Source organism: Scleropages formosus, chromosome 1 (genome assembly GCF_900964775.1).
Source record: "Scleropages formosus chromosome 1, fSclFor1.1, whole genome shotgun sequence".
Taxonomy (NCBI): Eukaryota; Metazoa; Chordata; class Actinopteri; order Osteoglossiformes; family Osteoglossidae; genus Scleropages; species Scleropages formosus.
Window position 1 is genome coordinate 26120924 of NC_041806.1, and position 26743 is coordinate 26147666.

At 42.2% G+C, this 26743-nt stretch overlaps 2 protein-coding genes across 7 annotated transcripts in view; one reads left to right on the plus strand and one right to left on the minus strand.

Annotated features, from left to right (window-relative positions):
- Positions 1-19005, plus strand: LOC108922298 (G-protein coupled receptor 39-like). The gene is made up of 2 exons (XM_018732347.1): positions 1-1155; positions 18306-19005. Exons 1-2 carry the CDS (start codon positions 252-254, stop codon positions 18722-18724), a joined length of 1323 nt encoding a protein of 440 aa, XP_018587863.1. The 5' UTR covers positions 1-251; the 3' UTR covers positions 18725-19005.
- Positions 18597-26743, minus strand: part of LOC108922299 (ly6/PLAUR domain-containing protein 1-like) — an 18180-nt gene continuing 10033 nt past the window's right edge. For 3 of the 6 annotated variants that reach the window (XM_029251300.1, XM_029251293.1, XM_018732348.2), the window contains one exon: positions 19132-20528. In XM_029251300.1, the coding sequence (XP_029107133.1) occupies positions 20284-20528 (245 nt within the window). In that variant the 3' untranslated portion in view covers positions 19132-20283. Of the gene's footprint in view, positions 18860-19131; positions 20529-26743 lie in introns of those variants that run through there. The other 3 variants (XR_001965121.2, XR_001965119.2, XR_003797630.1) reach the window with 3 other exon arrangements.

Sequence of the window (26743 nt, forward strand, 5' to 3'; positions counted from 1 at the left end):
TTGACCAGCCCTGATAAAACAATCTCAGTTGCCTTGTAGTGTCTGGTAGAAATACCGACCAAATACAGCTTATGTACTATGTTCTTTATTTCCACAGAAGTTTACATTTTGAGGTCAGATTCATGCTGGAGAGAGCTAGGAAGCAGGAAGAGCTACTTTTCAAGTACAAGGGATATTTTTTAAGAGTAGGATAATCCACGTGTTTCAGGACTAGGCGGTGCAGCGAAGTACATGTTTTTCTTTCAGGTTGTATGCCGAAGTGTATATTTGAAAGTCAAGACAATTTGAACAACTTGCTGTTTATTGTATGGACAATGGAGCTTGAGTATGAGATGGGGGAAACACTGAAACTGGAAGACTGGAAGGACCTGGAACATGTGACACCTGTGAAGATCTTTCTGACGATTCTCTACATCTGTATCCTGCTGACAGGGATTGTGGGGAACAGCGTGACCATCAAAGTCACCCAGGTTCTAATGAAGAATGGATACCTGCAGAAGAATGTGACTGATCACATGGTGAGCCTGGCTTGTTCAGACCTGCTGGTGCTGCTCATTGGTTTGCCTGTGGAACTCTACAGTGCCATATGGTTTCCGTTTTCCTCAGCCTCGGGAAATATATCCTGTAAAGTCTACAATTTCCTCTTTGAAGCCTGTAGCTATGCTACCATCCTCAATGTTGCCACGCTCAGCTTTGAGAGATACGTTGCCATCTGCCACCCTCTGAAATACAAGTCATTCATTGGTTCGTGGACCGTAAAGCTCATTGTTTTTGCTTGGGTGACATCGGTGCTTGTTGCCGTCCCACTGCTTTTTGCTACGGGGACTCAAAGTCCCAGAGATGTGCCACTTGAGCTGAATCAGTCCTCCTCCACATTAGTGCCAAATCAAGTGGGAAATATTGATATACAGAACTTGACCTTTTGTACGAATCTCACTTCGATGTGGGTGATGTACAGGTTTAGCATCTTTGCGGCATTCATTGTTTACATCATTGTCTTGGTGAGTGTAGCAATCATGTGCAAGAGGATGATCTATGTGCTTTCGAGCATAAACAGGAAGTCTACCAAGCAAGACGCCAACAGCATGAAGATTCTTCCCAAACATGAAAGTTCAAAGATGAAAGAGTCCAGAAAACAAACCATCATCTTTCTAGGTAACCCTTAATTTTCTTCCTTCCTGTATTGCGATGAAGTGTGTGGCACTTTTTACAAACTTAAATAATCTAACACTGAACCAGCTCTGCAAATCAGAGGGATGATGTAAAGTGTCTGACAGCCCTAGTTTTGGTTTTTCAGAAAGTCTTATTTTGGGGAATGCTATTTAGGGTAATAGGTTTAAGGCCCTGGCTAAATGTCTGCTCATATTATGAACTAATATTCTTATCAAAATAATCAAAACACTATAAACTTCAGCCAATCTTTGTGTTCAAACTTGTGATATCTTCAAAAAAACAGTCTGAAATTTCCAGGTCTTATGGTAGTAATACTGTATCATGCTGACAAATGGGCACACAGTATGTGATAATGTGCTGGGCAGCACAGTGGGTGGCACCACTACCCCACATTGTATGGTCTGTTTGGGTATGAGTTTGAATCCAGGTGAGCTTCTGTGGAGTTGATATGGCCTGTTCTGCATCTCCATTTGATCCCAAAGTCCACACACAGATCTGAGCTTGATTTGTGCCTCTAAATCACTCATGGTGTTTGAATACAGTATGTTCATGGGTGGCTGCACTACAATAGGTGTCCCCCTCCTAATCTGGCTCCTGGGATAGGCTCAGGTTGCTGTGGTCTTGATAAGGACAAGTGGTTCATGAGAGAGACTGACAATATACAGAATTCACACACACACAGGCTGGAGGGGACGCACCCAGGACGGGTTGCCAGTCTGCCACAAGGCACCCTAAGCGGAATTTGAACCCCAGACCCACCGTAGAGCAGGACCCAGTCCAACCCACTGCGCCACCATGCCCCCACATAACAACACACTGGAAATAAATGAAAATATTTCAGTGGGACATGACATGGGGATTTTTATTTATTTATTTATTTATTTATTTATTTATTTTTTTTTTTTTTAAAGTGGAGTAATTTAAGGTAAATACCTTGCTCCAGGGAACTACACCAGGATGGATTGAAAGCGGTAGCCTTTGAATGGAATGCGGTGCTGGTGATCACTGTGCTACTTGCTGCCCCCCCCAGATCCCTGTTTTTCAATCCCTTAAAAAGGATATAATAAAACACATGAGGCCTCATGGAAGGTTGCTCATAAACTGATTGATAAACCAGTGTTGCCAAGGGGCAGGCTTCATTAGAAGTTCTTAATATTGCGTTTTAAATTGATTGGTATGACATTATAGTTGTCATTAATATCATTATATGCCAGTTAGTTTTATCAGTAATATCAGGGTCACAATAGAAATACACACACACACACACACACACACACACACACACACACACACACACACACACACTTTCAGAACCGCTTGTCCCATACAGGGTCGCGGGGAACCGGAGCCTAACCCAGCAACACAGGGCGTAAGGCCGGAGGGGGAGGGGACACACCCAGGACGGGACGCCAGTCCGTCACAAGGCACCCCAAGTGGGACTCGAACCCCAGACCCACCGGAGAGCAGGACTATGGTCCAACCCACTGCGCCCCCCCATACAATAGAAATATTAGAGCTACAAAAGTAACTGCTATTGAAGTTCTGATGAATATTGTTCAGGCTAAGTTAGCAAATGTATACATACAGTACATATCACATCTTTTAATTGAAAATATGTAGGTTCAGTGTAAATGTTTTAAAACCCTCTTAAGCATCCGTGTTGGTTAAACCCTAATTACACATGTGTTCTGCTTCGAAAGTGGAAGAAACTATGCTTTATCTATAAAGTGTTACTGTATTAGTGATGAATCATTTACTTTTGCTTATGTGAAAAAGCTTACAGATCTACCATGTTATTACTATAATTAAGAAAAAAAACAAGCAACAACTATGGCTTTCACTGATATTCTATGGATGGGCAGCACAGAAGTGGCTCAGCTGGTGAATCCTATTGCCTAAAGATGAAATTCCAGATTGGCTGAAGGGTTGTGTGGATACTGGTTCTACTGGTTACTACTGTATTCTTCTGCAGTGACTCCTGGACACATCTCTCTATGTAACACTGCCAACACTCTCATTTGCTCTTTGGTTTCTGATCATAGTTCAGTTCGAATCTGGATCTGATGTAATGAGGGACTCGCTCCCTCAGCAGCACTCCAAAAACGGGAAGTGCTCATTTCAAAGGGCTAAATATAGTGTTGCTTCATTTAAAACAAGCAACATGTATGAACACAGCCCAAAAGAAATAAAAAGCAAAATATCTAAAATAAAATCCTAAACTACTTATGTTGCTCATTAATATATTTCTATTGGGTATTTTTCTTTCTATCTTGGGTCCAGATTTGATCATTGCTGTAACAGAGGTTGGCAAATGTGGGGCTACAGAACTACAAACAATGATGCAAGGCCTTGGCGTTGGTATTTGAACATTTTTTTTCGGTGACGCTACACTCCGTTATCTTGTTTGGCCGGATCCCATACATTCTCATCATTGCACTTTGTCTTTCTTCATGTTTACATTTACATTCATTCATTCGGCACACAGTTACCACCACATTTACCTGTGTTGAGGGACCAGTGACTAGCTCATCACTCTACATAATACTAGCACTTCTTCCGTCTCCATCTCTGCAGGTCCTCTAACGTTGAATGCTACTCTTGGGCCACTGGTTTCACACTGTGCTCAGTGTACAAACTGCTCTACTGAGTGTAACTTAACCACTCCTTGGAAGACATTTGGATATTGTTCTTGATCCTGTATGAAGAACCTACCTGCTAGCTACCTCTATCTTTACCTCTCGGATCAGAAACAGTTTGTGTGGTTAAAATTCACACTTTTACATATTAAAATAGAAACCCCTCCGGCACTGATAGTCAAACTGGAGTGACAGGTTTCACCAGAACATTGGAGGTATTCTGCTGGTTGCTAGTTGCTGCTGATGCTTTTTTGTTTGCAGTGAAATGCTGGGGCAGTATCAGTACCATAGGTGAGGCCAGCAAGATCAACAAGTTAAACAGGAAGCCCGACTCTATCCTGGGAGTGAAACCCGAGTCCCTGGTGAAGGTCACTCAGACTCTAAACAAATTCGGTCCATCATGACAATGATTCCCATGCTCTGCATACCATGTTGGTCAAGGTCCCACCTCCAGCTGTAGTATGCTTGAGAAGGGTACCTACTCTAAATTGCACCAGTAAAAATGACCCAGCTGTATGAATGGGTAAATGACTGTAAGTACCTTAACACTGTAAGTCGCTTTGGAGAAATGTGTCAGCGAAAGGAATAAATGTAAAGGGTCAGAAAAAATGTTTGTAGCAACATTTCATTCCACCTTTGAGCAGCAGATGGCAATAAGTGCTTCATGATGAAGACCAGACAAACCACAATGGCAGCCTTGAATGCTGTTGTAGAAGTAAAACATTCTGAAATCTTTAAAAAAGATTTATTTTAACATGTGACCAAGGTCACACTGACAGTTATTTTTCACATTGAAAAATAAGGTAAATAACCTTTTCTTTTTAGAATTCTCATTTATGGTGAATGACACTTTGAGTTATGCTGTAAAAAGAATATCCAAAATTATCATAAATAACAATATCCATAACTAATATTATTAGCAGTTAGAAATGTAAGATTTTACCATATTTAGCTGGGGTAAAGCATTTATTTTCCCTTAACATGTTTGTTTACCTGATTTTGCGTTTCCTGTATACTTCACTAATAGTCTGAGTCTCTTTCGATTCCATTTATGGCTTTCTACTATCACTATCCCAGCAGAATCCAGATCACTTTCGCCACAGTAAGGCCCATCAATCCTTGGACAATATCTTTTGCTGGGGAAAAGTTAACGTTGGTTCCTGCATTGGAATTGGCCTATAAACTTTGTGATGATGGTCCACACCTTCGCAGTGTCAGCCCCAGCCATGGAAGTAATCTTCTCCATTCTGAAGGTTGCTCACAGCCTGGGTAGATCTGGTCTAACTAAAGAAAAAGACTCCCAAAATCCAGCACCTTAGGCTCAACAGACTTTCCAGAATAACACAAAAACCAACTGGGAGACAGATCTTTGCGCTCTGACGGCAGCAGTCAAGCCACCCACTGACATCCCTTGGGTTCCACTCTGCCCCAGCACAATTCGCCAGTAGTGTATGTGAGCTGAGCCAAAAGGCCTGAGAAATTATTCATGGGTTACGTTCCTTAGATAGACCTTAGGTAGAGCTGTAATAAATGAAATACTGTGTAACAGTACTGACTTGAGAATTTAAAAGCGTGATTGCTGTGTAATGTGCCAGGAATCTCAAAACTCATGAATAGCCCCTCCATGAAGCAGTCTATTCAGTCTACTTGTGTTGGTCTCCTGGTTTGAGAAACGGTAAGTCTGGGGCACCTCCAGGTCCAAAAAAAGAGGGTCTTTCCGTAGAGGAATAGCTTGATGTGTTTCACTGCCAGCAGCAATTTAGGTAAAAGAGTAGTTCCTCTTTCGCGAGGTCAAGGAAGAGCTGGAGGAGGTGATGACACTCTCTTCTCCATGCTGCTGAGAGAACACAGCCCCCAGGCTCACATGGCTAACTTCAGCTCATCATAGGCTCTCTGGTAGATGGGGGAGTGTCCGGTGATCTTGGAAAATTCCTTGAGTAGTAGAACTCTAAGGCTAGAAATCTGTGTGTCTCAAAAACAAGGAACTGGCCACAGTGCTGTGCGAGAATATTAGCTGGGTCTGTCACTGCTCCTCTAGCTCTGCCAACATGGAGAAGGAAGGCAGTGTTCCTCAGCATTCAGTTTTTGGGATTGAGAGAGAACTGGACTTTCTCCACGTGCTCAAACACTGCCGTCAGGTTCTCAGCAACAGCTGTGAAATCAGCGGCATGTGGCAGCGACAGGTACGTTATGCAGGACAAGGACTTCATTCCACTTTTTCAGCCTCTGAAAGGTCACTCAGCACATGTGTGCTGCAAATGGCATCACTTTGAATTTCCAGAGACTATAACCAAAAGAAAAGGCTCTTTTGGGGTGAGTCTTCAGTGCCTGCAGGACTTGACGATACCCCCTTCCCAGGTTAACTTGGATAGGTGGTCAAGAGCTTTGTTGATGCAGCTCAGGGTGTAGCAGTCCTACCTTCTTGCTGCATTTAGTCTCTGATGGCCAGTGCAGAACCTAACACTGCCATCCTCATTTTAGCTGGAATGACATTGAGACCCCGGGGCTATTGGAGCATCAGATAATGCCAACGACTGCCATTTCTGCCACCTTGGCATTCACCTCCTTCTTCAGGGCTAGTGGGAGACGATAAGCTTTCTGTCGAATGGGTGCCGCATCACAGAAGTGGCTATAATTTGGTCCCAAGCCCTTCACCGCTGTGCTACACAAGTATCTGTGTGAGAGCTTTGCTGAGCTACAACAGTTGCAACTGCTCTGCCATCTCCAGCCGAGAGCAGCAGCTCACTAGTGCCGGGTTCAGGGGAAGATACTTAGCATGAACAAGCTCATGGTGGAGCTGATACTGCCGAGTGCTGATGCTGCCGCCTGTCTGCCTAGCTGGCATCCTGTTGTAAACAGTTGTACATGACCCAGGCGACCGACCTTCTCTTCATCATAGAAGCTTCATTAATTCCCAAGGGAAATTCTGTTTGGCTGCAGCAGTACACCATACACAACAAACGAATGTAGAAACACACATGGCCGAGCCACAGGGAGAGGTAAATAGAGGATTAAGTGATGTAAAACACAGTGCTGAGCTGGTGCAAGAGAATGTGCCTTGTCCCCCGCTCAGTATGTGCCCATTTATGTCAATGTTTGGTGTTCCCCAAAATCTTCCTCTCACAGCCAAAAAGACTGACACTGTTGCTTGTGCTTCCATGGTATCTAGACGCAGAATATTTTTAACTTGGAAATCTCCCGGTGCCCCTCTTTTCCTCTCTGGCTCACAGGCATGTAGTCTTTTCCAAAACCCGAAAAGTTAATTGCCACTTGATGAAGTCAAGGGGACAAGGTTGAGGATGGGGTCATTGATCGAACTGATCTGTCGTTCTGTGTTGTGACGCTTTTCTGTAGCATTCAGTAAAATAAATACACCGTAATATTATCGTTACTGCAGTCTATCAAAGGTTTACATTGTGACTTGTTTTTATTGCCTCTAGTGACCTTAAGTGAATAATACTGTGTTCATTTTTGCTACTGAAGTAGATGTAATAGTTATATACGGTATAAAATTTATATATCATTCATGTACAGTTTTGACATTTTTAAAAATTTTTTTTTTATTTAAGCGCTACAGTTGAACTACCGGTACATTTATATTCTGGAAATCTGTAACATTTAATCATTTTCTTTATCATATGTTGCTTTAAGGTGTTCTGAGATCAAAAATCATGCACCTTCATCCAGATTTCTCCTCCTGTTGGTGTAAATCCCTTTTTGTGTAGTTCTCAGAGATGTTTGTCACTTTGGAGAAAAGAATCTGCTAGAAGAATACATGTAGACGTAAGGTAAAGGTTGCAGCAAAACTAACAGCTTTTACCTCTGCTGTTGTGTTTGAGAGTCTTTTTAGTTTTTGTTATTTTATGGCTCTTGTAATGCTTTGGGACAGCTGGTGGCGTAGTGGTAAGGCTGCTGCCTTTAGAACTGAAGGTTGCGGGTTTGACTCCCTCCCTGTAGCTGAGGAACCCTTGAGCAACGCACTTACCCTAAATTGTTCTTGTAAAATTATATCAATGGATAAATAAATGCAAGTTGCTTTGGGGAAAACGTCAGCTAAATGAATAAATTTAATGCTTCAGTATTTCGGAATCATGGTAACGTGGCAAGGGTAAAGTAACGCGTTGCAGCAGTCAAATCTACTGTTTAAAAAAAAAAAGAAAGGGGAAATTAGCTTTTTTTTTTATCGTAAACAGAAGGAATTTGTCAGTGAAAAAAAGTGCACAAAAAGTGTGTATCAGCAGCACAGTCAAAACACATGCGTCAGACAGCAGATAGTGCTCTGGTGTGTCATATCGCTGGTGAAACAATCATCTCCACTTGGTCTTGAGTAACAGTCAGCACAACTTTAATTAAATCTTTATGGAATAGAAATATGTTTCTTTTCCCCCCTGTCACCTCCCAGACAAGTGTAACGTGTGTGTGTGTGTGTGTGTGTGTTTCTCAACCCTTCCCACCCGATATCACCGTGTGTAACGTCCCTGTTCATGGACAGACATTGTAAACAAGCAAACTACTGTATCATTAGTTATTCCCTGATCAACAAAAGTGCTTCAACTGGCCTATTTGCATATGGGTCGTTAAAGAGCAGCTCTCATGTCCCTTAGGTTTGCCTTATTATTTTTAATAATCTCCTACATTTTGCTGGCTCTTAAACTCAGGAGATTTTCAGTGGGCTTTCATTCCTGAACTGCTTGTCTTTGTGTTGAAAAGAGTGCCAGGAAGTCGACTCCTCAAGAAACCAAAGCAAGGCAGCTTTAAAGAGGTAAACTGAGCCTAATGCAGTGGACAGCCTGGCTGCCGGGGTCAAGTGACGATGTGACGCCCACCTCCACGACAGCAACAGGGCCAGGAGAAGGTAATGTCTGGATGGCTGAAGGACTGCCTCCATGGTTGGATGAGAGGAAGACATGCAGTCTTCTCCCGAGTGCCTGTAGCAGCAGGAGCAGCAGTGGCGTCACACAGCTTGTCTCTATGACAGTAACAGCAAGTGGTAGAGATGTGTTGAAGCCCACATATGTGACGGGAACAGTGACAGGTGGCGATGTGGGTCAGTGTGAGTTCTGGCTTCTCCACTGATCCATGGTACCCAAGACCTGCTGAAAACACAGTCAGCATGGAAACATGAGGCCTTGGAGACCCTCCCAGGAATGAGGTGCACACTTGGTGGTATTGCCAACAAGGTCAGGAGACCACAGCCCAGGTCCTCTTGACTCCAAATACACTCCCCTACCTGGAAGTCATATGACGCCCTACAATAGTGGAGTAGTAGTGATGGAGTTGTCCGGAATATGTCCTGACAGTAATAGATATTGTTGAGGTGCCTTGACATGACAGTTGAGGATTACACTCCAGAACATTTCCGGGAATGATGTAGGAGCACTTTGGATTGTTTCGTAGTTGTGAATCGAGCTGTTTATCCCGGTAAGGGTAGTGAAGAGGGTTATTAGGATCCAATCAACATGTTTGGTGGCATGGAGAGGAGTCATGACCATGTACTCCATAGTACTCTGTAATGATATTGATACTGGGATTACTTACATTTACACATACAGTACATGTATTCATTTAGGAGAAGCTTTTCTCCGAAGTGATGCAGACCTCAGAAAATACAGTGTGTGCTTCTTGTGTGTCATATAATCACTGCACCGTATCTGCCTAGAAAGGCTTTAGTCCAGATTCCTGCCACAGTGACACAACTGCTCGTGCTGATGCTTCTTATCTCCTAGACTGTGGCTTGGACTTGGGTTCAAATCTTGTTCTGTCTGAGAGAAGTCTGTGTGTTCTCCTTGTGTTCATATGGATTTCCTCCCATAGTCCAAAGGTGTGTTTCAGGTGAACGTGTGAATCTAAATTGCCCCAAGTGCATGTTTTAAATTGTTCATTCAATGATTGTGAGCAGCTTCATATAGGGGCAGGTGGTAGTGCAGAGGTTAACACTGCTGCTTTTGGACCTACAGGTCGCTGGTTTGAATCCCACCTTTGGCTGTAAGACCCTTAAGCCAACTGTATGAATAGATACATTTACATTTATTTATTTAGCAGACACTTTCTCCAAAGCAACTTCCAGTGAACTCTATGTAGTGTTATCATCCTACATACCTTATTCACCAAGGTGACTTACACTGCTAGATACACTACTTATAATGGGTCACTCATCCATACATCAGTGGAACACACACACTATGGGTGAACCTGAACAGCATGTCTTTGGACTGTGGGAGGAAACCCACACAGACACGGGGAGAACATGCAAACTCCACACAGACTGAGCGGGGATCAAACCTACATTCTCTCGCACCACCCTGGCACCGTGGGGCAGCAGCGCTACTCACTGTGCCACCATGCTGCACCCTGGTAAACAACTGTACGTAGATTAAACTTGTATGAGTCCTGCTTGGGGTGCCTTGCGATGGACTGGCATCCCATCCTGGTTGTGTCCCCTCCCCCTCCAGCCTTGTGCCCTCTGTCGCCGAGTTAGGCTCCGGTTCGCCACGACCCCACTTGGGACAAGCAGTTTCAGACAGAATGTGTGTGTGTGAGAGTATGTAAATTAAACTTGTTCAATGGAGGCATCTAAGGTTTTGGGTCTTGTGGACAATGCATTGCTCTTTGCTGATAATGTCACTTTGCTTCACACACACACACACACATTTTCAGAACCGCTCATCCCATATGGGGTCACAGGGGAACCGGAGCCTACCCGGTAACACAGGGCATAAGGCCGGAGGGGCAGGGGACACACCCGGGACAGGACGCCAGTCCGTCACAAGGCACCCCAAGCGGGACTCGAACCCCAGACCCACCGGAGAGCGGGACTGCGGTCTAACCCACTGCGCCACCACACCCCCGTACCACTTTGCTTCATTGAACTGTGATTTGTGATGTGCACTATAACATTTCAGACCTGATTGTGATGATGTGGTCAGGATGAACGTTAGTATTTCCATATCTGAGCTTAATGTTCTCCCCGTGTGGGGCCAAATCGTGTTGTGGCAACATTACGCACTGTGGTGGTGAAGTGGGACCTTCATCCTGAGACAAAGTTTATTTGTTAGTGTACATCCATATTCTTTCATATGGTAAATGCAGAAAAAAGTACCAGACAAGAGGTTTATTTGCAGAGCGACGGGATTTACACTCGGGGAGAACTCCGCAATCAGGGAGGCGCGGAGAGTTGAGCTACTCCAGGTACAGAGGAGGCCGTCCAGATATGAGCATCTTACGGTGATGCTCCTTGGCTGTGCCATTGCTTGGATGCTCCAGCAGAGACCCAGGACACAGAACCATGGACAAATAGACGGAAGAGCGCATAGTGTGCATGAAAACTTTGGCAAAAGGCTAAGGCTAATAGAAAGAGTGAATAACAGTGTTAAAGGATGTTGACCTTTCCCTTACCAGCAAAATATAATTCATTCATCACATTTCTACCTGTATATCTCCGTCTTATAATCGGCACATTGTCCCACCTTTTGATGGGAGTCGAAACAGGTTTTGAATAATTATTCCTATCAATAACTGAGTATACTGTGCATGCTATTCATAGTTATCTTTTAGTTGAAACTATAATAGAAAGGATTAAACAGAGCCTAAAAATGTGCACACTGTGCCTACAAAGCTGCTTGTGTTAGCAGCAGGTTATGGAAGACCCTTTCATGTGTCTCGCAGGTATCGAAGATCCTGAACGTGAAATACTATACAGCAGTTGATCGGAAATTCAAAACTAGTGTCGCTAATCTCTTTCGCACATGCTGTCCTCATGGCCACCGAATTCCTTCACTACGCTTTGCAGCCAGCAGTGCTTATCTGCTCCCTATGAGCACTGAATAAATGCATGTGCTGGATCTCAGAGAGACCTGCTGGGGAAAAGATAGCAGCAGGCACACTTAGCCATTTGTAGAGTGGGCGCAACCCGGAGTGGCTGAAATGTACGAATCTGCGCTGTCTGAGGTACGAGAAGCCGATGGGACATCGTGTTCGCTCACTGGAACCTTTATTAGACGCACTCAGGTTCATAAGTCTTTGGACAGTGACATGGTTTTCATCGTTTTGGCTCTGTACGCCACCGCTACGGATTTGAAACGGAGCAATCGAGACTTGCTTCACGTGTGGACTTTCAGCTTTAATTTAAAAGTTTCCTTAAAAATATTGCGTGAGCCACGGCCCAACTTTTGTATTTTCCCGGAGATGTACGTCGCTTCGAAGAAAAGCCTCTGCCGAATGAATAAATGTAAATGTAGGAATGACACCGTTTTTATGGATAGTCCCCCAGTTTTAGGGGCCCAAAAAGTAATTTGACAAACGAACTTAATCAGAAATTAGATTCTCATTTTTAATACTTGGTTGCAGTTTTTTTCCAGTCGGTGACTGGCTGAAGTCTGGAACCCACAGGCATCACCAGACACTGGCTTTCTTCCATGGTGATGCTCTGCCAGGCCTTCACTTCTTCTTAGGGCCTTTTGCCTTCAGCTTTGCCTTTAGCAAGTGAAAGGCATGTTCAGCTGGATTCAGGTCAGGTCACTGACTTGGCCAGAACATGCAGAACTTGCGGTACATTCCACTTGTTTGGCGAAGAAAAAAAAAAAAAAAGTCTTGGGTTGCTTTCGCAGTCTGCTTCAGGTCATTACCCATCTGCACTGTGAAGCGCCGTCCAATTAATTTTTCATTTTTCAAGCTTTTGGCTGAATCTGAGCCGATAATGTAGCCCCATAACCTTCAGAATTCATCCTGCTGCTTTAGTCAGCGTTCGTATCATTAATAAATACAAAGGGAACCGGTTCCACCGGCAGCCATACATACCCACACCATAAGAGTACCTCCATTCCTCACAGATGAGGTGGTATGCTGATCATGAGCAGTTCCTTCCCTTCTCCTGGATAAAAATGTCTGCTAAATGAATAAATGTAAACGCACGGTAATGACCAAACTGAGGGCTCGAAACAAATACAATAAGGCAGAAATTTTCAGCACTTTTACACACTGCATTCTGACCTTGCAGCTCAGGGAAATCGCTGGTATGTCATGTGGCCCAAGTTGCATCGTCAGTGATCTGCAGAAGTCTTGACTCTCCCCAGGCAGAGTGTGACATTGCCTGTTAACATCCTAGATAGCCTGAAAGTTCACTCGGGTGCTTGGAGGGATAAGCCGATGGTGTCGGAACGGCCAGTCTCAGTGTGTCTCTAGGGTAGGGCTTCAGGTATCATGGCCTTTCCAGTGATGGCAACCAATATGGTCCAAAAGTGAAGACCCGACTGCTGATAAGACGTAAGACGGATCATATCGCAGCTGAGCCACAACGAACCCTTAGTAAGGAAAGATGCCATGAGTTCCATGAAAAGCACAAAAGCTGTAGCTGGTGTGCAGCTTTAACCTCCACTGCCCCACCGCCCCCCCACCCTCAGAGGCATTGGGAATAAGAGATGTGAGCTGTTTCTTCACTGACTGTACACTTGCACAGTTCCTCGAAAGATACATCACCTGCGACGTTTCTCTTTTGTTTTGCACCAAGCCTTTAATAACCAGCTGCTCTGATCACACATTGCTGCTTTGCCAGAGGCCAAAAATGACCAAAGTGTGAGACACGCTGCTGATACAGAGGGCAGCTTTGAGGAAATAAGCCACCATGACCCAGTGTTTACTCAGCTTTGTGTGCGGAAAGGTAATGTCAGCTGGGAATCGGCGGTGAGTCTGTGTAATCCTCATCGCCGTGAATAGACCACCTCGCTCTTTGGCTTGCTGGAATATAAAAGTCCTGTCCTATTGCAGAAGATCAGTAACGATTACGCTGCGTGGTGGAGTCATTGCTGTAGTTCCACTGTGTTTGGGTGGCTTTTCTGATAATCTATCACGTTACTGCCGTGTCATCTGCGTGTCGCCGTAGACCGCGTTTTTGTGCACAAACCTGGCCGTGTCACGGCATCTCGGTTGGGTTTTAAACTGGGTTTCAGGACAAGTGTGCTACCATTTTCTTTGAAATTTTTTTGATGCTCTGATGGTGTACATGATTCAGTGTCTTACGGTAGCAGTTGCAACATAGTGGCAGCATTGTGGTGTTAAGACTTTGGGTGTAAAGACAAGCAAATCCACCAAAAGGTCATCCCCTGGATTATCCCTGCTGTAACATGTCCCCCAAATCCCGCTGGATATCAGTCTGCACTTAACCTTTCTAGAGCATTTGAGACTCATTAAGTGGATCTTACTTCTCTCTCTAGAACAGCTTGGAATCAAATCTTACCACTGAAATTGTTTGGGTCTTACCTGCAAGGTAGATCATACCTTGCTCCCTGACTTCTACTCAGTTTGTCTAAATTGGTGCTCCGAAAAGCTTGGTACAGGGCTCATTACTCTTCTCCATCTTCACTGCCTCCATTGGCATTCCCATTGCATCCCATGAATTCTCCTGTCATTGCTATGCTTATAGCACTCAGTGCTTCTCTTTTCCCCCCAGCTGCCATCTCATATTGCAGCTAGACTTTCTGACATCTCATCATCTTGGATGACTGACCACCAAATTGATCTCAGACTGAGATCCTTCATGTCCCAGCTCGTCTATCCACATTTTTTTCCCTATCATGCTGGGCAGTCTGCACATATCATCTGTTTTATTGGTCAAGAGCTATAGAGTAATGATCAACTTGAGTCTGTGCTTATCCCAGGACATTGAATCCATAGCCTGATACTCCAGATATCATGTGAATTTGTCTATACCTCACAACACACTCCACACAGCTCCTGGTCCAGGCCATGGCAATATTCCATTTGGACTATTGCAACTCCCTTCTGTCTGGTGTTTTCGTCTGGATTTTTGGACTCTGTCATCAACCCTCTTGTGGCAGAAGTTCAACTTGCCAAAGTGTTCTCATGTATCTCTCCTCCTCGCTTCTTGTTATTGAGTTCCTGTGGCTGCCAGTATCAAGCTCAAGACCCTGGTTACAGCCTACAAGGTACCTACCAGACCTGACCATTCCCCATATACCAGCAAGAGTGCCATCTCCTTTACCTCCTCCACTTCTTGGTCTGTTTTGTGAGAGGATCAAAATCAAAAGTCTCTAAGTCCTTGAATTTGGTTCCAGTGTCATGGCATGAGCTCTGCCACTCTCTCTCAGAACTGATCTCTCTCAGCATTCCAGAAGGATCACAAATTGCCTCTCTATCAGATCCACTTCTCTCCTAATAGCGCCATGAATTTACATTTCATCATCTGTGATGATCACGTTTCAAGTCCCTAACACACTCAATTCTACAGGCAGCTACTCGTGTGATGTGCACTGGTAAAAACCATGTTATTGGACCTACTAGAGTCATGTGCAAAAGTCTGGATAACCCTGGTCAAATTACGTTTTGTTGATTTTCTAAGTGAAAAGAAGTAAACAACAGGGAGCAAGATATTTCTTCAAATTTTAATGTACAATTACTATTAATTTGGTGAATTTAACAGAAATTTGCTGTAATGCACTTAATCTGTGCTGAACATTGCTTTACAGAAAATTGTTAAAGGAATAAACGAAAACATACACATAAATATAACCAGGTTACTTGTGGGTCCTTTTTTAAATATATTAAAATTCAAAATGGGACGAGGCCATCCTTCAGAATGTAAGTGTGGCATTTAGAAATATATTGCGTCTAATTCTGCATGTGGTATGAAGCCAGGCTAAGACCCAAGGTGTCAATATTATGTATTGACTTTTACAACCTCTTGTGGTTGTGCCTGTTTCACGGGTTGTAACATGAGCTACAGAACATAATTAAACGTAGTAGAGGACGAAAATTGTTGTGGTTGGAAGTGTTTCACAGTTTGAAACTTGAGCTACTTTTGCAGAAAGAGGAAATGAAGAAACAGTTGATGCAAATCCTGCATTGAGCAGTACCAACAAAAATCAGGCATGATCAGGCAAAGCACAAGACTATAGATGTGAACTAAATTCTTCTTTGTGAAGAAAAATCACAAAATTAAAGTTATCATATTAGCATACAAAATTGTTTCTGTTTTTATTACAAAACTGTCTTCTAAGATTTGAAGAATATAATTACGCTGTAAATGAATTCATTTATTATTTATTTCGGCAAATTCCATCAGGGTCAATAAGATTTTTGCTTTTGTAGTCAATCTAACAATTAGAGTTGTGAAAATGAACACTGCAAATTTAAACATGCCGTGTGTTTTAGCTTTTATGGCTCATAACTATGACATAACCTTGCATGCATGCTTGTTCTAGATTTGTGTTTCTGTTCACCACTGCAGCATTTTGTCACTTTTAAGACGCAGTTCACAGTGTTTTCTTCTCATGTGGGATTTTAGTTACATTTAAGCACTTTTCTGTTTCTTACAAGGGAAACTGTTGCTTTTTAGAGCACCTCCCCTACTTATGTGTGATGCTATCAGATAGCTTGTGTGGAAGCCACAAGGCTGCTGCTCTTGATGCAGACCGTTGGCTCTTGAGAAAGATCTCACTTCAATAAGGACACAGAAATTAAAACAATATCTTTTGCGCCACAGCTGTTCAGCTCTGGTCCTTGAGAAGGTTTGTTGCATTTAGGATGTTCACTCATTTCCACAGAGTCACGGGAATCTTGCTGAATGGCCACTATCGGGGCCTAAGCTGCTTTGACCTTGTTCAGATCTGAGTTCAGCAAATTTATAACATGGTGTTTCAGAATCAAATGTACATATTGGCTATTTACTCCTAAAGCTGTAAATAATAAAATAAAAGGTAGTCAATCTTTTTTTTGTTTTATTATTTGGATAATTTTACAGATTAACTGCCTTAAAACGCAAAGAGCTGGAGCAATGGTACATGACTGAACTAGGAAGCATTAAGGAGAACTGGAAAAGGGAGCACAGCAAAAGGAGCAGAAAAAAACAATTTTCTGAAATTTACTTTCACTAATACTTAAAACATTAACTATAAAGAGTATTCACTCCTTTTGGTATTTTTCATATTTTATTGCCTTGCATCATGGAATGTATAATATGAAAATTGCTGTTCATCAACAGCTTCCATTCAGCCTTATGGAGCTTGAACAATATTACAAAGATGAATTGGCAGAGCTTGCAATGTCCAGATGTAAATACTAGGACTCACATCTTGAAGCTGCAGCTAAGGCCGCTTCTACTGCATTTGAGTATATTGATCAGTGGCGAACAACACAATAAATCAATTTGGATTTAATGACGGAAGCAAACAAAATGCAAAATTAAAAAAAAGCTGAATATATTTTAGCCACTGCATAAATGGATTTTAATAGAATTTAGTATTAATGTTTAGGTTAAATAAGTGATGTAAAAAGTCATAAGGTACATAACAAGTAAATACTTATTGGCTGTGCAAGGGGTATGTGTAAGTAAAATTATAATTACAGTTACACTGGAGCATATAAATAACAATACACCCTGAAGTAACAAAGACTGTTAAATTATAATTTCATTTCTCAGCATCGGTTTCAATGACTGGATATAAGCTACACGTAGAGAATGTTTATTGTAAACCGTGAAAGAAAAAAAAAGCCTACAGAGGTCAATGTAATTTAATGCTTGACCAAATCACAACACAACAAATATACTGTCCTTCGTTGTCACCCTACAAATGCTTAAGAAGTCACTTTTAAGATGACCATCTCACTCAGTGTGAATCTGACCTTCATATTGTCTTGCTCTGTATTAGGAGGAATTTAATGTAATATTATATTGATATTTTAATGATTTATAGTGATGGATTATTTTGTACTCTGTGGAAAAATTATTAGATATGGCAAGAAAAAGTAAACTGACAATATCTATTACATTGTTCTTTTTTTCTGAAAGATTGTCAAAGTTCTGCATCGCTGTACTCACCATAAAAAGATGACATCTCAAAAATTTGACACTTGACTGGCACTTATAAATTCGTCATCCCATATTTTTAAAGCAGAGTCTGTTGTACTCAATGATTAATCCAAAATGACTAAATACGTGGTTAAAGTGTCCTCCAATTACATTTGTCATATGACAGGTTGACTGCTTAATGTAGAAATTTTAAATGTAAAGGGAACAGATTTTATTTAAATTTCAATATGGAAATTCAGCAAAACAAGTATATAGTGAATGTTAAATAACAGATGCAAAGTAAGCAAAACATTTCATTAAACAAACTCATTTTCTTTAACTTCTTCACCTCACATCTGCCTGGATTAAACAATTTAACAATTGTGTATATGGTAGAAAAACTTACATCAATACATTTCTGTAAATGCAGAACGTCACAAAGCAATAACTGCTTTACTTGAAATAGGCTGCACAACTCATAGCACTGAAAACATATCACCAAAAAAACAGAACAGTACAGCAAATAAATCTTTTTTTTTTCCCAGCCGTACTTCACAAACTGAAAGCTGAAGACTGATTTGAAAATTTCTCAAAAAATTAACGCATTAAAAATTGAAATTATTCATGTTCCCTTTTCCCTTTTTCTCTGCAATTCCTCGCTCACCCCTCCTCCATCCCTCTTCTTTGTCAATCAGTGTTGATTGTCTGTTGTCTCGCTGCATGCTGGATGCCGAACCAGATCCGCCGCATCATGACAGCAGCCAAGACCAAGAGAGACTGGGACATGTCTTACTTGAAGAGCTACGTGATCCTCCATCCAATCGCTGACACCTTCTTCTACCTCAGCTCTGTGCTAAACCCCTTCCTCTACAACCTGTCCTCCCAGCAGTTCCGCCAGGTGTTTGTCCAGGTGCTGCGCTGTAGGCTCACCATAGAGCACATCAACAAGAGACATGTCCGGAAGCCTGATGCTGGTTCTGCCCTCTCCACGCGGCCCCTCATGCTCCGCTCGCTGCACCAAGGCCAACCTGCCGAAACCAGCAGCGAACCCAACACTCTGTCCCATGTTTCAAAGCCCCCCTTGACTCAGCTCACTGAATCCATCCACTCATAATTTCCGAAGTTCCAGAGCTGAGCTCCACACTCAACCAGCAGGCTGCAGAGGGTCAAGTGTGTCAAGTATGTATCCATAGCATACATCAAGTCCCCCCCACCATGTGTTGTTCTGAAGTTACTAAACTGCAATTGCCTAAACAGAACAAAAAAGAACGAAAAACCTGTTACTTAAAAAAAAAAGAAAAACCACCAAGAGGGCATTTCACATTACTTGAGACACAGTCAAATTAAAATTTACATCTATTCATTTATCTGATCCTTCTCTCCGAAGCAACTTGCAATGTTAAGATACTTTCAATTATTTACCCATTTATGCAGCTGGGTCATTTTACTGGAGCAATTTAGGGTAAGTATCTTGGTCAAGGTACTACAGTTGGAGATGAGATTCAAACGTATGACCTTTAGGTCCAAAAGTAGCAGCTGTAACCATTACGCTACCAGCTGTATTAAATAATAATAATAGTTGAATAATAAGTATGGTTATTATTAACAATTCCAATTGCTTAACTCACTGTTAGAAAGCATACCTGCTGCAGAAAAGTTGAAGTAACTGTAAATAGTCCAGCTCCTGGTTCCTCAGGTTGTTGTTTACCATGGAGCTAAAACACCAAATTAACACCATAACAGTATGACAAATAAATTGTGAATACTGGCAATGTTACTTCGGAAAGGCTTTCAAAGGAGTTTCTGCAAAAATTTGGTAAACACAGAAATGTATATTTTCCAGTGTCCTTGGTGAAATACAGGTGTTATTAAGAGCTCATACCTGGAAATCTGAAAAATCTGTCTCTTCCTGCAATAAAAGTATTTCTGCAAGGAACCCCTTCTGTGTTCAAAATGTAAATTTATGGTTACAACAAAGTGAACTGCTTCTAGGCAGTTCTCTTGGAACAAGAGAAGCATAACAAGAAAGCAGTTTAAGAGAATACTAAAAATATCGGTAATTTGATTTTCATATACTAATACAGAGTTTACACTCGAACCATATTAAGATATATAAAAGGATGTAACGTAACGAGATGCAAATGAAATATTTTTTACTTTTTAAGCAATATTTTTATTGTGTATGTCTAAATGACCTCATAAATAAATGCAGATCAGTGCCTTGCAGGTATTTCTATAATTAAAAAATGTAAATGTTGACTGATGCATGTGGTTTGCTTTATCATTCGAACTGTGCATTTACTATCCTGTGACTGTCACAGTGCTTTCTCACCCAAACACAGCAGGAAGCGAACGCCTGGTGGATGTCTCCGGGGCCTCTACGCTACGGCGATCGAGAGCAGGCGACCCAGCGTTGGCCCGTGTACCTGCTGTGATTTAATGTCATACAGTGTGGCCCTACAGGCTCACGTAGCACTAAACTGCTCAAACGATAGGCGCGTTAAGGTTGGCGTGAGAAATGCGGATGAAGAGGAGAACCCACAAGAGCGCGAAGCAAACTACTAATTAAATCCAACTTCAAAAATGAACCACAGAATGCTAAGGCTCCTTTTTTTGGAGATCAGAGCATGTAGAAAAAGCAGTACTGAAACAGAGTCTCAGAAGGCGTATTCTCTACGTTAGCAAGAGAAGGAGGAGTAAAAAAAGGAGGCGTTCGAAGAGCCGGAAGGAGACACACGGCCGGGCTGCGGGGGCCGTCGATGGGACCGGACGCTTCTTCTGCCGCGGCCCATTGCAGAGCGGTGTGTTGCAGCAGCTGATGCAAACTGAATGCAGCTTCCCGGTGCAGAACTGCTGGTAGCCCGAGGAAGCGATGAGGCAGGCCCCCGACGAGGCGCACGACTTGCGGTAGTGAATCCCTGCGGACACAGACACGAGGTGAAACGCTGAAACGATACGCTCCCTCACATGGGTGACTCTCAATAATTTAACGTAACAAACTTGCTTCAAATTAATGTACACCAGTTACTGAAGCATTCCCTCTTAAAAACTCCACTAAAATAGTGAGCAAATGGTGTTGGGACACATTACATGAAAAATGGAAACTAAGCAAAAAAAAAAAAACATCCCGTTCTGTAAACCTGTAAGTAAAGATGATCTTTAGGAAAGTAGGAAGCAGTTCTCTCATGCTTTTTTTTTCTTTTTTAAACACTTGTTTTACTGAATAACACTCCAGGCAGCACTGTGGCCTCGCAGCTCCTAAACCATGCTACTGGATGTGACTTTGAATCCCGTTTAGTGTGTGCTCAGCCTGCATGTTCTCCCCGTGAGTGAGTGAGTGAGTACTGTGTCATGGACTGGCATCCTATCCAAGGTTCACCCAGCCTCATACCCTGTGCATCTGGGATAGGCTCTGGACCACCATGACACCTCAGCGAACACGGTGATGTGGATAAAAGGCTGACGGATCCATTTTTCAACTTATTCCAGTGAGTCGCTTTCCTCCTGCTTGCGCTACAAAAGGTCACAGTGACACGAGGCTAAGCAGACGGGTCCAAACTTTGCACGCCCGTCTCCTGCTCCACCCTGGTATTTTGCTTTACAATACTTTCGATAACAGAGGCGAGATGAGATGTTCGTTGCTTTGGAGAAAAGTGTCTGCTAAATGAATGAAAGTAAATGTAAATGTAGGTGGTAATGATTTGGTTTACAACGAGAGCTAAAACGGATTTAGAAGAGACTTGAAGAAGTTTTGAAACCATCAACAGTACTGGCCCCACATTCACTGGGGACCAGCTTTAGGAGAGTAAGCTGTAACTACAGTGTTTGAATGGTACTGTAGATCATCAGCAGCTTTAATGCTTGGTGTGGATATGGAGAAAGTAGAAGCGTTACAGTAAGGGGTTTAGTAGTCCCAAGCAGCAAAGCAGAGCTCGTAGTGTAATCGGCACCTAGAAACAACACAAGGCAAATAGTTACCGTCTATATGACGGAAGAATCATGGGGAGACAAGGAAACCTCAACCCTGGGAGTTGATTTACAAAAAAATCTATTGCTTCAACTGATTCCTGTATCTAGTACGGTAACTTGTACGGTCAGTAATTTACACTAATTTATTAAGTCCCTTGAGTGGCTAATTAGACAAAAAAAAATTAGACATGTACAGTAGAGTAAACTAAAGCTCCCAAGAAAGTGAAAAGGCAGGGACACGATGACCACGACTGAGACGTTAGACTGTGTGTTAAAAAGTAGCGCAGAGAAATTAGCTGTACGGATGCTTGACGTCAAAGACGAGAGAATCGCAAAGAAAAGGACGCGTTACGGATGGAACGACAGCGTGGAGAACATGGCAGTGTCGGTGGTGCCGGTGTGAGTCACACAATGGCTAATAGCCGCACTGAATGACGACAAGGCGCGTGAACAAGGGAGCCCATCAATGACATGGGCCGTGTAGCAGCGGCACGAGGCAAATGCCGTGAACCAACTAACCACACCGGCGAGATCCGCGGCACGAACCGAAGTCACAATGAATATAGACAACGTAATAGCTGAAATAAGGATGCAAAGACACATGCAGAATAAGGGTGGAAAGCAAGGAGCATCATTACCAATGAACAAGGGTGCGAATCAAAGAAGGAGCCATAGATTAATGGACACGCTGAATCACAAGTAGTGCCAGTGCCAGCACCGGTGATGAGCATGACAAAATTAGAGGGGGTGGGCAATGAACAAAGGAGCAAACTGAGCATCGGTGATGACAAATGACGGCACCAAACAAAAAGCAAGTGTCAACGGAATAAGTGTGTGTCAACTGAATAAGTGTGTGAGCCAAACAACAGAGACAGCAGCGGACTAGAACACGGAGTGAATGGTAACATCAGCTAACTAGGGTGTAAACCGAAGCATAAACACACAGCGCTGTGGAAAAAGAATTTGTTCCCCTTCTATTAACATAAAATTTGATCACGTCTATTTGACAGTTCTCGCAGTATATGAATTTAGCCCGAGAGACAAAACGTGACACCAGCGTTGTTTTTATGTCATCTCCTTGGCGTGGAAAATAATGAAACGTGTAACCGGACGTGTGAAAATTTATTTGACCATTTACAGTCAATCACCGGTTGTGCCACCTTTAGCTGCAATGACTGCAACTGTGCTCCGGCTTCAACTCACAGACCGATGACCCAATATTCTCCTTTAGAGCTTCCTCATACTGAAAAGAGCTCCTTCAATAATAGCAAGGAGCCCAAGTCCTGCAGCAGCAAAACATCCCCAGACCCTGTGAAATGTAATGTTTGGTTTTTGCCACATGTAAGGAACGCATAAAGTGACGATTCCTTACTGCCTTTTTCCCCCCCCCCCCCATCTCCACGACATTTTTCTAACATTTTTTCCTCATCTGAGAAAAGACTCCATGTCTGCTGTAAATGCAACTCATATGAAATAAGAGTTCTGAATCAATCACAGCATAAAATCCCTACGATACACTTTAGCCTGCCCCTTCATCCACTACACATCTAATTTTAATCTACCCATTACTCAAAGGACGAGAGGACATTTAAACTAATTTAATGTCTGATCTTTGCAGTTCATATTTTAGTGGAAAAACGCATTTGTGATATATCTGTGTTGCATAAATTTGTAATATTAAATGCAGGGGCTGTAGCCTAAATATATTTAGTATATTTGTTTAATACTCAAAGTGCAGCTAAAAACATAATTCGCAATGTTTCTCGTAGCAGTGCTAATAATATGATCATTATAATTGTTCCACACAACATTCTAACAAATGGTTATGAATGTAACCCCAACACTCATTGTGAATGACCTATTTCACCCTTTTTAAAATCGCGATGTAATCAATGTAGTTGTCACTCCGACTTAGCAAAAGGGGGAAAAAAAAAAAAATCAGAGCAAATAACTTCCAGAGATACTGACTCTTGTCTGAATTCAGGACAATGATGACGGAGCAATTTATTACTACACTTTATTTAGCAGATGTTTTGTTCAGGGCAGCTTCATGTCATGTTTGTACATTAACAATAGTTACAATTATGTGCCTATTTACGGAGCAATATATTGTAAGTGGAGCAATTCAGGCTACATCCCTTCCTCCTGTGTACTACAACTGTCTGACACAGAGCCCTGTAACCAAATATGAAACAGACAAGTGCAGTATAGCGTGCGGCACAATACACGTCTAACCAAGGCCTGATTAACTCACACTGCAGCGGATTAAAATGTACATGTAAATTCCCCAAATCCTTCGTCGCTTCTCCATGGCATTGCAAGCATCACTAAGATGTGCGCGGGCACTTTCCAACCGTTTCACTGTTACGACCTGAATACTGGAAGTTCCTGCTCAGACAAACTGCAAAGAGTGCTACAAGTACATCATTACAGTTGGCTGCCACATTGTAACAGCTGAAATGATTCTACCTGGCTTCTTGCACTTGTGAATGATGTAGCAGTGAAAAAAAAAAAAAAAAAAAACCCTCAGCAGTTGGGAAATGAGCGAAAGTCTATCGCGGTAAAAGGGAATTATAGTGTTGCGCATTTTGAAATGTCAAGAGGATACAGATTCATTCTTTAAAGGGTATAAAAGAGTTTTCAAAGAGCTAGAAATGTTAAAAACTTGAGAAAACTTAGTTGGGAAACTTGACATCAACAGAAGCTGTTTGCAGCGACACGCCGGCACATCGGCCAAAGCTGTTGCCCGGGTCCAACTTCAAATCCGCTCAGTCTGCACAGAGTTTGCATGTTCTCTGTGTGCGTGTGTGGGCAGCAATTATATTTTACTGTATTTGTTATTTTATTATTTGTATTAACATGAATAAAGTGTGAAATGAGAGAAAAAATGATAAAGGCCTTTTGTACAATACAGTATAGGCGTCAAGAACACTGAGGGGAGACAGGAGGTAAGGTTCGGACCCAAATGCAGGTTCGTTTATTTCGGGAGGGGATACGGGAACGGACACGAGGTCGTGAGCAGGCGTGTGTCTTCCAAGCCGCATATGTCTTTGAGGGTGAGGCAAAAATCAAAACTGAGCGGACGAGCAGGAGGTCAAAAGCCAGTAAATCCGAGACGAGGGACAAGGAACAAGGGGTGTAGAAGTGGAAGAAGAAGGTGCGCTGAATCGCAAGCCAAGAGGGTGGGCTCTGTATGGTTCCACACCCCGGTGAGTTGACGTCCTTCCTTTTATACCTGGCCCGTCTGATTTGTGGAGGGTGCGGTTGCTTGGCTTGATGGTGTGGGCGTAACAATAGGATCGCTGCATGTTGATTATATGTCCTTACAGTAAACATAATAAACTACGTGGGCATATGTGATTTCGAACGAAGCTGGCCTACGGGGAAGTCGTTGTAACGGAATTTTGTTGGATGTAGAGAAATAGAGGCATTTTCAGTGCGGGTACAAACGGCTCCGAACCATTTTGAGAACCGACGTAAATGGAATAATTTAAGCTATAACATCAAATTCATTTTTAATTCACATGAGTAATACGGTTTTAAAATTTAACATAAGATGAATAAATACAGTTCAACCTTCACCTAAGCTTCAATATTTGTTTCAGATTTATTACATTTATGCAGTTGATGTTTTTCTGGAAAATTACTTACAAAATTAGTTTTTTTGTGCAAAGATTTCTTACTCATTGGGGGGGAGGATGGTCACAGGTTCAAATCCCAACTCCTGCTGTACTACCGTTGATCAAGTTGACAATCATTCAGCTGTATAACCAGGGTACATAACTGTAGGTAGTTTAATGCTGTAAGATGGAGAAAAGCATCAGCTCAATAAATATAATAATTGATCCATCTATACAACTGAGTAATATTTACTGGAACAAATAAAGTATTGTGATCAAGTGTACTACAGCAGGAATACGGTTCAAGAGCAGATCTTTGAACCGTAAGGCATCAGCTCTAACCGATACACTTGCTACCCACAAGACCTTAAGGTATATAGGGTACAAGCCGTACTTCTACTGCTTAGGTTTCTTGTTGCCACGATGCACAAACATTTTTACAGTGAAGCTTCTTTACAGCGTTATTCTAAATATTCAAAAATGTAATAAGGCTGTGTTTTCTCAAAGTGGAGTGTGACATGCCTGGTTAGTTAAGGCAGCTAAAGAGAAGAGAAGCAAATTACTGAAAAGCATATCGATTAATCTTCTGTCTTCCATACTTTGATTCAGTTCAGTGACGTTAAGGCATAATGTGCTCACGGGATTTACTGAAACGAGAAAAAAGCCAATCTGTGATGATGTCTATGGGATTTGATTAATCACAGCAAGTTTAGCTTCTTGCTTTAGTTGAGTGCGAAATAGGGCATAACTGCCGTGAAATGAAACAGAAGCCAACCTGGGGTGAAAAACACACTGAGCGAAGTTAAAGTGCATCTCATGTGTCTAAGTGCTGCTCCACTTTTTGAAATTGTAGTTTTAACGACTTACAACAAGGCAACTCGAGCCTGGGTTTAACTTTATATTCTTTTTATTTTTAAAAGCTGCTAATATCTGTGCTGGCGAGTGGAGTTCAGTAATGCACGCGGAGGTGCACGTGGCTCTTTGGCTCTGTGCTCGATCCGCCTTCGTCCGTGTGGAGTTTACGTTTTATTCGTGTGGATTTACGCCTGGCATTTTAATGCTCTCCCATATCTTAGGAATGGAGATATGTTTAGAAAGTGCAGGAAAGCACCCTGCCTTGTAGCCGTGCTTCACAGGCTCCAGACCTGAAAATGGACCGATTGATGGAACGGCTAATAAACTAAAGCGCTGTATAAAACACGCTATTCCAAATGTACAGCCATCCCTTAGTTAATGGGGTTCATTCATTCTGTGAAATCACCCTGTTCCACATTCCAGTTGGGAGGAAATCAAAGAAACATTATTTCTTATGGAAAAACAACTGCTTCCTGTTATATCAAATACGTCACCTAAAATTAACTAAAATACAAAAATGAAAGGAAATTTTATGTATGCAGGAATATCAACATAAATATAGGTATAATACTAAATATTTATGTATTTTAACAAAAATTATTTCCAGTATAGCATAAAATATATTTTCATTCATGTTTTATTAGTAAGAAATTGGCCAAGGCAGGGTCACGGTGGTCCACGTTGTTACG

Excerpts from the sequence above, each read along its gene's own strand:
- LOC108922298 (XM_018732347.1), top strand. The coding sequence starts at position 252 with ATGCCGAAGTGTATATTTGAAAGTCAAGACAATTTGAACAACTTGCTG. Across the intron at positions 1,156-18,305 it reads ACAAACCATCATCTTTCTAG|TGTTGATTGTCTGTTGTCTC; the intron begins GTAACCCTTAAT and ends TTTGTCAATCAG.